The following is an 11,969-nucleotide window of genomic DNA, read 5'->3' on the forward strand; positions in this document are numbered from 1 at the left end:
ATTTTGTAAAACCTTAATAAATATTTATATATATAAAAAAGGAAAGATGGATCCAGGAGCAGTCCCAGGTTTGCAAACCACCTCCTTCCAAAGGAGCCTGCCCAAAGCAGTGAAGGATTTAGGTATGCCTAGTGCCTAACTTGTTGCCTAGACAGATTGTGGTCTCCCTCAAGCAGAGAGACAAGCAAAGCAAGCAGATAATAATAATAATAATAATAATAATTTTATTATTTATACCCAGCCCTCCCCAGCCAAGGCCGGGCTCAGAGCGGCATACAAGCAATAATAAAAACAAGTTGAATGATTACAACTTAAAAACAAAATTAAAATACAACATTAAAATATTACAACATTAAAATAAAATGTAGCCTCAACGCAGGAGGAGAAGGAAAGAAAAAAAGAAAGAGAGGGAGGGAATCAAATTGGCTCCAAGCCAAAGGCCAGGCGGGACAACTCTGTCTTACAGGCCCTGCGGAAAGAAATCAGATCCTGCAGGGCCCTGGTCTCATGAGACAGAGCATTCCACCAGGCTGGAGCCAGTGTTGAAAAGGCCCTGGCTGAAGCCAATCTAACTTCCTTAGGGCCCTAAGATAAAATCAATATGCTAGCCAGTATTGTCTGAACTTATTTAAAGGTATAAAGCTTGCAGGTTTCTAACGTCTGCCTCTAAGACGACTCTTTTTATGGCAGTTACTAACTAGCAGTGGCGTAGCGTGGGGGGTGCAGGGGGGGCCGGCCACACCGGGCGCAACATCTGGGGGTTAGGGTTAGGGGGCGCAAATCCACGGATTAGGGGGTGCAAATTACTTGCCTTGCCCCGGGTGCTGACAACCCATGCTACGCCACTGCTAACTAGAGCAGGGGTCGGCAAACTTTTTCAGCAGGTGGCCGGTCCACTGTCCCTCAGACCTTGTGGTGGGCCGGACTATATTGTTTTTGGAGGGGGGCAATGAATGAATTCCTATGCCCCACAAATAACCAGAGATGCATTTTAAATAAAAGCACACATTCTACTCATGTAAAAACACGCTGATTCCCAGACCGTCCGCAGGCCGGGTTTAAGGCGATTGGGCCGGATCCAGCCCCCGGGCCTTAGTTTGCCTACCCATGAACTAGAGCTATCAAGGTCGCTTGCAATAGATTTAAAAATAGAGTAAAACAATAGTGGGGAGTGAGGTGTTGCCAGTCTGTTCTTAATACTAACTAGTATTATAGAGCAGCAGGGAAAATAAGCATTTTCTGCCCTAAATGTGATTCTTCAGGTCAGGGACTAATGTGTTTTCCCTACTACATTTGAGTGAAATTGAGTGATTCTTATTTATCGGGGATGGGTGCATCCCCTCTGGTACATCATGCTCCTTCTGGGTTAGTTTATCCACCTTTGGTTCCTATTCTGCACTCGGCTCTCACCTGTGGCTCCCAGAAGCTGTCATCCCTGTGAGGTAGGCTAGGCTAGGCTAAGAGGCAGTGACAGGCTTTCCAAGGCCACCCAGTGACTTTCATGGCTGAGTGGGGATTTGAACCCTGGTCTCCCAGGTCCTAGTCTGACACTCTAACCACTACACTACACTGTCTCTCAATGATTAAGAAATCATTGAGGTATTATTAGTGGGACAAGAATATGGTGACCAATACAGAGGAAGAGCCATGACTCCCTTTGGTCAAGTGTCAGAGGGATCATTTCCACATTTTGCTCTCGAAAGAAATGCATCTGCTGGAATATTTACAAAACGCACAAAATTACATTCCTTCCTTTTAAAGGCAGGAATAAGACTTGAGAGTTTACACAACAAACCTCTCAGCTGTGACACCCTGTGGCTGGATCTGATATTGCATCCAAGACTTCCAGGTTTCTCAGGGACACTGCCCAACTTTAAAGCCATAATCTGACATTTGAAAAATTTAGGCCTCCATGTTCTTGATAACACTATTGAACTCGGGCAGCTGCTTTCACTGTACCCCTTTTGGCATGTGCTAAAAATATTGTTTAGACAAGCCAGAGCTAATGTTTAGAGAAAGCCGGTGCAAGTTTTGACGTTTTTAGTCGATTGTTATTTTTACTTTTTGAAAGTTCTAAATTGCTCATTTTTCTTATCGGTGATTTATTGTTTTATCTTTTTTGCAACTTGCTTTGAGGTTCATTTGTTCTTACAATCAAACGGGGTATAAATTTTATGAAATAAATAAAATTTCCCTCTGTAGCAAAGAGGGGGGAAATGAAGCATTTTATGGGTACGATCGTTTTAGTATTTCGTTTTTGGAAAGGTCTTCCTCCTCTCTAGTGAGGAGGGATTTGGGGTGGGGCATGGCAGGGAAGAAGAGAAGAGAAGGATGAACACAGGACATGGCTTCATTTATCAAAGCAGTTTTTGCCAAACTGGTAAAGGTAAAGGTACCCCTGCCCGTACGGGCCAGTCTTGCCAGACTCTAGGGTTGTGCGCTCATCTCACTCTAGAGGCCGGGAGCCAGCGCTGTCCACAGACACTTCCGGGTCACGTGGCCAGCGTGACAAGCTGCATCTGGCGAGCCAGCGCAACACACGGAACACCGTTTACCTTCCCGCTGGTAAGCGGTCCCTATTTATTTGGACTGCAACTTCCATCATTGTTAACTGTTGGCCGTGCTGGCTGGCGCTGATGGGAGCTGGCGGCTAAAACATGTGAAGGCCACCAGACTGGCAAAAGCTGGATGGCTCAAGGCATCGTACTTGCAAGCTATTAAACTTGGGGCAATGCAATAAATCTCCTCCTTCTTAGGAGAATTATCGAACAAATATAGGGCGTGGTTTCAGGTTTCCCAGGGACTGAACTACCAGAGAAGCGCCACTATTTGTAAAGACATCAGTTTTTATTGAAGAAATAGACATCTAAAAGTAATATAGAAAATACGCAGAAGTTTTAAGAGCTAAATCTGTACAGCAGTCAACAGGACAAGGCAGTTTTGGACCCAGGCTGTGAAAACTTCAGCTTTTTGCTTTGCAGCTGAAAAAACAACAACAAGCAATTAGTCAACCACAAACTGCAGCTAACGAAGAACCACCCATTTCTCAGAAGACATGTCTCTACCTTTGTAGTACGCCCACATCTTAAGTACAGGTGAAACTCAAAAAATTAGAATATCGTGGAAAAGTTCATTGATTTCAGTAATTCAACTTAACAGGTGAAACTAATATATGAGATCGACTCATGACATGCCAAGTGAGATATGTCATGCCTTTCTTTGTTATAATTGTGATGATCATGACGTACAGCTGATGAAAACCCCAAATTAACAATCTCAGAAAATTAGAATATTCAATGAAATCAGCAAAACAAGGATTGCAAATTGAGCAAGAGTGGACCTCTAAGTAGAAGCACATCTCACTTTGCATGTCATGAGTCAATCTCATATTAGTTTCACCTTTTTAGTTGAATTACTGAAATCAATGAACTTTTCCACGATATTCAAATTTTTCGAGTTTCACCTGTACTTCTAATTTGCAGTATTTCTTTATATATGGGCATGGTTGGGATGCTCTCAACAAGATCTCACGGGAAGTTGGATTGTCTCACAAGAGCATCCTGTACACTCCCAAAGCCAGTGTACTGAGTGGGCCTTGCCAAGAAGCAAGGCTGAGTGCTTAAAAGCTATTTTTTTGCACTGGGTAGCCCCAAGCAGACCCGGCAAGAAAAGAGCTTTTAAGCTCTGCCTTGCTTCCCAGGCAAGATCCACTCAGCACACCAGCTCTTGAACTAGTAGGGATACATTCTCCCACTAAGATACACTCTTTGAGGTAGCCTCGGCCCAAGCCATATAGCTAGTGGCCCTCCAAAGTCCAAGTGCAAAATGAAGTGGATGCTACAAGTCTGGGTCTGCCCACTTCTGTGGTACATGACAGGTGAGATTCTGCTCCAGTTATTAGGTTCAACAGACATGGGAGAAGCACGCCAGCCCCATTCAATCCAGAATGTGGCTGCCAGACTGGTGAATGGGAGTGGCTGCCAGGGCTGTATAACACCGGTCCTAAAAGATCTACACTGGCTCCCAGTACATTTCCAAGCACAATTCAGAGTGTTGGTGCCGACGCCTTCAGCCCAGTATACCTGAAGAAGCATCTCCACCCCCATCATTCAGCCCAGACACTGAGGTCCAGCTCCAAGAGTCTTCTGGCGATTCCCTCACTACAAGAAGTGAGCTTACAGGGAACCAGGCAGAGGGCTTTCTCAGTAGTGGCGCCCGCCCTGTGGAACGCCCTCCCATCAGATGTCAAGGAAATAAACATGACTTTTAGAAGACACCTGAAGGTAGTCCTGTTCAGGGAGGTTTTTAATGTTTGAGGTTTTCTTCTCTCTGTGTGTGTGTGTGTTTTAAATATTTTGATGGAAGCCACCCAGAGTGGCTGGGGCTACTCTGTGGTTGTTATTTACCTGTTCTGCAGAACCCGGTGGTTGAGAGACATCTTGTTCGATTCCAGCGATCTCATCAGAGCAGCACATCTGCAAGGAAACAGCCACACTCAGCATTCTGCATGCACCAGCCAGCTGTGCCACTTCTGGGTTTGTGCAGGATTACCCCTTCCATCATTCAGGAAGCCTCACTGCACGAGGCAAAGGTCTCTTTGCCTGGGAGGGGGGGGGGGGGACAGGATATTTTGCCACAGGAGAAGAAAAAAAGCTGACATTATTCAGAAAGTCCAATACAGTGGACCTTCAGGTTACATTACCTTCCGGTAACGTAACTTTCAGGTTGCAAACCCAGAAGTGTATTCTTCTGGGTTTTGCCGCATGCACAGAAGCCCTCTATCATGCCACGCACATGCACAGAAGCGGCGCCTCTACTTGCAGATTTTTCGGGGTACGTACGGATCCCTGGAATGAATTACATTCGTATCCAGAGGGACCACTGTAGAGGTTTTAAGGTCTAAGTCCACACTGATGTCTATTGATGGCATTAGACTTATGCAAGCCTTTGGCAAGACAGCATACAAATAAAATGATGGATGCATGGATGCATGTGAGCTGCCTTGCAGAAGGCCTCAGAAGTTCACAAGGCCACACTGGCTTTAAAACCCTCAAGGGCATTTAAAACATTTAATATTTTCTGCAGGCAGCTTCTTGAGCCAGCAGAGAAGCAGAGAAGAAGAGCCAGCAGTGAAGGAAGCCTCTTAGGCACCTAGGGCAGTGTGCCCATAGGGGTGGGGTGAACCACCCATAGGGACGGCATGGGGCGCGTGGCACCCATAGGGACGGGGTGCACCGTGGGGCCCCAGCTGACCTACAGCTGGGAGGGAGGCAGCAGGCGGACAGCGCGGAGCCTGCAGGTGCCCGAGAGGCGTGGCTCAGGCGCACTGCAGGCTCCGTGGTGAGTGCCACCCACTATTTTTTTGCCCCTGTCCGGGTGGGACTCTGGGTGGGACCGCCCCCCCAAAAAAGCCCCTGGTTCTAGCCTTACCCAGCTTTGGAAATGGCCCGGGCTTGTCCTTTGCAGGCATGGTCCAAAGGATGTCGGTGTTTCAGACAGAAGTTCCCCTGACACTGGTCGCAAACCAGCTTCATCATCTCCCTCTTTTTGCAACCTGGCTGGAAGCACTTGTTTGTGAAGATCTAGATTAAGAAGGAAGTCAAGTTACAACTGGACCAGGAAAGTTGACTGTCTCGCAAGGATTCCACAACTGCCTACCATTTTAATGGTTGCAATCCCTAGGCATGATCTCCTAGGAGCAAACTCCATTTAACTAAGAGGGACTTGGGTGAACTGGTCTAGGATTGTGCTACTAAGACCAAATCCAGTAAGAGAATCTGGCTTCCCTGTTGTGCAATGGAAAGGAACCTTTTTCAGCTCCAGGGCCACATTCCCTTGAGAGCAGGCTTTCCAGGGGCCACACACCCAGGGGTGGGCAGGTCAAGGGATGCAACTTTTACCTTTACGTAAGCTACATTCCAGCCACACAAAACGGAGGTTTGCACACACACCAAAGGCTCAGGACCACAATACCTTAAGGACTGTCTCTCCTCATACAAATCACAGCTGATGTAGAATTTGGGGGTTAGGTTGCTCACCAGAACAAGACAGCTTGAAAATATTACACCGTTCCTAGCCTGGCTGCCAATTAAGATTCCAGACCAAATTCAAAGTGCTGATTTTGACCTATAGATATTTAAATGGTTCAGGACCACAATACCTCAAGGACTGACTCTCCCTATAGGAACCTATCTGGTCCCAAATATCATCCTCTGAGGCCTTTCTTCGTGTGCCTCCTCCATGAGAGGTCTGGGGATGGCAACACAAAAACGGGCCTTTTTCCTTTGTGGAATGCTCTCCTCAGGGAGGTTCGTGTGACGTCTTCACTATACAGTCAAACCTTGGCTCCGTTTTGGAACATTTTGGCTCCCGAACGCCAAAAACCCGGAAGTAAATGCTCCGGTTTTCAAACGTTTTTCGGAAGCCGAACGTTCAAAATGTGGCTTCTGCTTGAATAATAATAATAATAATAATAATAAAAATATTTATACCCCGCCCTCTCCAGCCAAGACTGGGCTCAGGGCAGCTAAGACCAAATATAAATACAGTAAAAACATTAAAAACAAAACCAAACAAAAAAACAACCCCAAACCAATAGTTGATTAAAATACAAGTTAGAATACAGTGTAAGAAGCTCTTGCAACCAATCAGAAGCCATGCTTCGGTTGTCAAACATTTCAGAAGCCAAAAGGGCTTCCGGAACAGATTACGTTTGACAGCCAAAGTTTGACTGCACACCTTTAGGCGTCAGGCTTTTCCCTCCAATAAGGCCTTTGGCTGATTAAATAACCTATGGCCTTTAAAATGTGTTTCTGGGAGAGGGATTATTGGTTGTTGTTGTTGCTGTTGTTTTTATTATAGGTATTTTGTGTTTTTTATATTATAATTTTATGTATTGAACCACCCTGAGATTTACGGACAAAGGGCAGTATACAAAATTAATAAACAATAATAACCAGTCAGGCAAGCAAGAGGTATCACAGTTAAGAACACTTCCCAGCCAGCCAAAAGCACTCTTGATCCAGTGAAGAGCTTACAGTATAACTTTTATGAAACAACTTAAATATAGCTGTTTTCTTCAAAAGAAGAATTCTTAGGGCCTGCAAAGAGGAACTTTGGAAATGTGTGTCCTCCCCAAAGTTGGGTTGCCAGCTAGGAAAGTATTTGAGTGTCTCCTGATTAAAGATAAACTGGATACAGAGCAAGGACCTCACAATAATGCTTCATCTTGAACTGCTGTGTACATCCAGTATAGCTCTGGGGAAAGGTGCTAACCTTTTGGTTCTGCTGAGCAGAATCACGTTTGCAGTCTCTGTCCATGTGGGCACTAACAGCAGCATCTGGCACCTCTCCCTTCTTTACTGGGATGGGAGTGTTACAGAGAGGACAGACTGGAACTTGCACATCCTGAAAAAGAAGCTGGATATTAGTGAGGAAATACGGCTGCAGAACTCAGGTGTGTTAAGGCGCAAAGTCTGCACTCCATCATGCACAACCCCATCCCTGCTTTGGTCCTACGAACAGCACGTGTGTTGTTATCTATAGCTACTTCTTTTCAAAAAACGTCAGCTATTCAGTTTTGCAGCGCTATTCTTCATTTCCCACACACTAGTCAAGTTTCACCCTTTCTGCAGTGTACATTACCTTCTGGTATGCAGAGGAACACTTGTGCCGGTTATACGCAAAGTGGTCTTTGCAGAAGACCTCACCGCATGCATCGCATTTCAGAGGTAGAAAGTCTACAAGGAAAAAAAGAGAAAACACACCTAGTTCAAAGAAAATATGGGATGAGGAGTCACATATAACCAACATAAAAGGTAAAGGGGCCCTTGACCATTAGGTCCAGTCGTGGCCGACTCTGGGGTTGCGGTGCTCATCTCGCTTTATTGGCCGAGGGAGCCGGTGTACAGCTTCCGGGTCATGTGGCCAGCAGGACTAAGCCGCTTCTGGCGAACCAGAGCAGTGCACGGAAATGCCGTTTACCTTCTCGCTGGAGCGGTACCTATTTATCTACTTGCACTTTGATGTGCTTTCGAACTGCTAGGCTGGCAGGAGCAGGGACCGAGCAACGGGAGCTCACCCCGTCGCGGTTATTCGAACTGCCGACCTTCTGATCGGCAAGTCCTAGGCTCTGTGGTTTAACCCACAGCACCACCCACGTCCCTATAACCAACATGCTCAAGTCTAATTAATGCATGAAGGGGTTAAGAGCACAGAGTAAGCTGTTCTGCCAGGCTTAGCTAGGTCACTCCACCTCCCCTTGGGAGGAAGGGTTATCAAGCCTTTGTTCTTCCCATTCCACCATGTGAGGAGCTCTAAACTGGATTATCCAAGCCCTGAAGCACCTGTTGTGGCCAGTTTTACTGTAAACTGCCCAGAAAGGCATTGGTTATTGGCAGTATAGAAACACTTTAAGCAAGCAATATGGTTATATTTGCTTTTTTTGCAATGCAAGCCACCTTGGCAACCTGGAAAAGTGGGGGAGAAATAAGTCAAGGCTGGGGACTTTGCTGTCCTCCAAATGTTCTTGGGCTCCCACCTCCTCTCACCGTAGATAATGGCGAGGAACGATGGGAGCTTTACTCCAGGAAGGCCACAGGTTCCCCATCCCTGACTCCTCATTTATTACATGCGCTCCTTCCTGCTCTGGTTGTCTGCCTGATGCCATGGCACTCTACCCTTAAGGAAAGGTCAGCACAATCCAAACACAGCATCAACACCCCCCTGAGCAGGTTCTCACCTAGCTGCTTGCAGGTCTTCTCAGAGCAGTGTTTTCCCAAATCTGGAAATTCCATTTCTAGGAAGCAGTCTGCTTTTCTTAAAGAGTTCTTTGTTACCTGTAAGAGGAGGTTCTACTGGTTTAAATGCATCAGGTTTTCCAAGAAGCCTGAAAACAGGCAATATAAAGTCAGGTGTTTATCTTCCAAGCTACAAATGACCAGGGTCTTCTATTCAGACAAATCACTATGGACATGCTTGCAAGGCTAAATGATATCTAAGTAAACAAGGTACACAGTAGCATTGTTAGAAGTGCCTGTTAATTCCATAGGAATAAGGAGATAGAGGTGTGAGCAAACGTCCAATCAGTAGGTGGAAGAAGATTGGAAAAAAATTAAAGTATATCTTCAAAAATATTGTAAAATTAAGGAATTTTTTTTTTAATAAATATTTATTAAAGTTTTTAAATATAAATGCACAAACAATAAACAATCTTACTTCTGTCACGAACATAATTTCATCACTTCTTTGTACTCCCTCGCGTCTCCCGCTCCCATTTACATCGTTAAAAGTTTTTTCCAAACAAATTATCAACTTGTTTACAATCTCATGTCCACTCATTCAAATATAATCTAGCACTTCTTCTAAAAAAATTTTATATTTTCTTTTAGTCTCACTTATCATCAAATTTAAATCTAATTTAGTGGTGGCCAATTTTTTATAATCTAGCATCCTTCTTAACATTCAACCAAATTACAATGTTTTTGTAGATACATCTTGAATTTCTTCCAGTCTTCCTCCATCTTCTCTTCTCCCAGGTCACGGATTCTGCCAGTCATCTCGGCCAGTTGCATATAGTCCATCAGCTGCATCTGCCACTCTTCCAGTGTGGGTAGATCTTGAGTTTTCCAGTTTTTTGCGATGAGTATCCTTGCTGCCGTTGTTGCATACATAAAGAATGTTCGGTCCTTCTTTAGCACCTTCTGGCCGACAATACCCAGAAGGAAGGCCTCTGGTTTCTTAGTGAAGGTATACTTAAATACCTTTTTCAGCTCATTATATATCATTTCCCAGAAGACCCTCACCTTAGGGCATGTCCACCAGAGGTGAAAGAATGTTCCTTCATTTTCTCTACATTTCCAACATTTATTATCAGACGAATGGTATATTTTGGCAATGTAAAATTAAGGAATGTTAGAAAGATGTTGGAAAAAGAAAGTTAGGTGGTTTTGGTAGAAATGATATAAAGGATTAAGTAAAAATGATTTGATGAAATTGTCGAAAGAGAGGACGTTAAAATATAACATATTAAATTAAATTACTTAAATGAAAATTAGGTTGGAAGGATTTGCTGAAACAACGATTTGAACTAGAATACAAAACTGGGAGGTGTGAGGAGGTCAAGGAAAGAAGTAAAGGAAGAAAGTTATATAAAGGTTTAATCTGTGTTTTTTTCTTTTTTTTAAGAGAATGTATTTTTATTTTTTCTCGTTGTATTCTTTTTTTGTATTTGGTATTGTTCTTTTTTTTGTAACTTTTAAACTTTGAATATTTTTTTTTATAAAAAAAAAAAGAGCAAGCGTCCAATCAGCCACGGCCTGGATGCATTTCAAGTAAGCTGCAAGTTTTACCCTTGAGAACTGCCTAATTGACATTTGGGACACTTTTATCAGAGAAAACCAGTTTCTCACCCAGCTGAACAAAGACACCAATATCTAAAGGCTTGAATTACAGGTGCCGAGGGAGGCACAAAACACAGAAGAAAAAGCGGAATACAGTGGTACCTTGGGTTACATACGCTTCAGGTTACATACGCTTCAGGTTACAGACTCCGCTAACCCAGAAATAGTACCTCGGGTTAAGAACTTTGCTTCAGGATGAGAACAAATCGGGCTCTGGCAGCACGGCAGCAGTGGGAGGCCCCATTAGCTAAAGTGGTACTTTAGATTAAGAACAGTTTCAGGTTAAGTACGGACCTCCAGAACGAATTAAGTACTTAACCCAAGGTACAACTGTATTGACTCAAAAAGTCATGTATAGCTGTATCTTACATTTCCTTATTGGCAATTGTGACAGCTTATTTCCCCCCTAAATAAAAATAAAAATATTTTCTCTGTAATCTGTTTTATAGTTATTAACATTTAAAAAATGTATCTGAAGAGGAGGCAGGGGTGGAGATCATCATAAGCACAGAGGGAGCAGTTCCTAAGCCTATGCCGTTTCAGAGGGTTGGAGAAGGAAGTTCGACAAACCAGTTAATAGCAAGACAGCATTAACAATGATTTGTATAGTATTTATATTTCTGAGAGGAAAAAAGGACTGGTACAATCCCAAGCAAAGCACCTTTTCACCCCAACTGTTTTAAGATACTGCATGGAAATGGGAATATTTTTTTCACCTACCGATAAAAAATCCCTCCTTCCCGCCTCGTATAATTTCAGGCACAGAATGACAGCAATACAGAAGAATGAAGAAACGAACAGATTCTTTAAAAATAAAGGAAGAGTTAAAGGGTAAATCAGCTGACAGACCAGCGGCAGCACTTTACTTACCGTTTCCCTGATGCCCCAAACTCTGTATTTCTCCGGTTTCTAGTGAAGTTCCCAAAGAGTTGCTAAGTTTCGACTTCTACAGAGCTTTATGTAGGTGGATTCTATATGCTGAATCATGCTTCGCTTCTTCGGCTTCCCGCTTCCCCCAATCCGAAGTAGCCGGCTTTGACGTCACTGCACCACCCGACCAATCGAGACGCCGTTCGTCCCGCCGGGTTTCTGCTGAATCACGAAAGTGTTGATTGTCCGCGGGCGGCGTGGCAGTGATGGGGGAATTGCGCTGAGTCAGCCTTGCTTTCTCAAGCCCTCCACGCGAGTTAGGGAATCCGCGTGACGTGGTTGGGCATCCTATCCAGGGCCGGATTGAGGTTTGATGAGGCCCTAAGCTGCTGAAGGTCATGGGGCCCTTTCTATGTCCAGCTGTCCTTTCTCAACAACAAATTGTCGCTGTTTTTTTGTGTTGAAGATATGCTATATGGGAATTTATAGACCTAATAGGTATCCAAAGCCATTTGCACATAACAAAATATGTATTTTATCAAAGTAATTGTTGAGCTGGAATACAATTAAGAAGAAATATATTAATAGTGAAATAATTATTAAGCTCTAACTTAAAATGATTGGGGGCACATTGCTTACATCATAGGAGCCTACACAACACAAAACACTGTTGCTGTATTTAGGTTTTATGTTATTTGT

The 11,969-nt window shown here is 44.0% G+C and overlaps 1 protein-coding gene across 4 annotated transcripts; it reads right to left on the reverse strand.

The window, feature by feature from the left end:
- Positions 1-2,826: 2,826 nt before the first annotated feature.
- ZFAND2A (zinc finger AN1-type containing 2A) lies at positions 2,827-11,423 on the reverse strand. Of its 4 annotated transcripts, none has more exons than XM_081840124.1 (7): positions 11,271-11,423; positions 8,741-8,837; positions 7,645-7,739; positions 7,276-7,407; positions 5,431-5,582; positions 4,407-4,475; positions 2,827-2,981 (listed from the first exon to the last, which is right to left on the reverse strand). In XM_081840124.1, the coding sequence occupies exons 2-7, from the start codon at positions 8,793-8,795 to the stop codon at positions 2,963-2,965; spliced, it is 522 nt and encodes a 173-aa protein (XP_081696250.1). In that variant the 5' UTR covers positions 8,796-8,837; positions 11,271-11,423; the 3' UTR covers positions 2,827-2,962. The 4 variants fall into 4 exon arrangements, with proteins under 4 accessions (XP_081696250.1, XP_081696251.1, XP_081696253.1 ...); XM_081840125.1 differs by having other exon boundaries at positions 8,741-8,887; positions 11,271-11,398; XM_081840127.1 differs by lacking the exon at positions 7,276-7,407.
- Between the last annotated feature and the right edge of the window lie 546 nt (positions 11,424-11,969).

The sequence above is a fragment of the Podarcis erhardii genome (genome assembly GCF_964252035.2).
Source record: "Podarcis erhardii genome assembly, chromosome: 14".
NCBI classification, from domain to species: domain Eukaryota; kingdom Metazoa; phylum Chordata; class Lepidosauria; order Squamata; family Lacertidae; genus Podarcis; species Podarcis erhardii.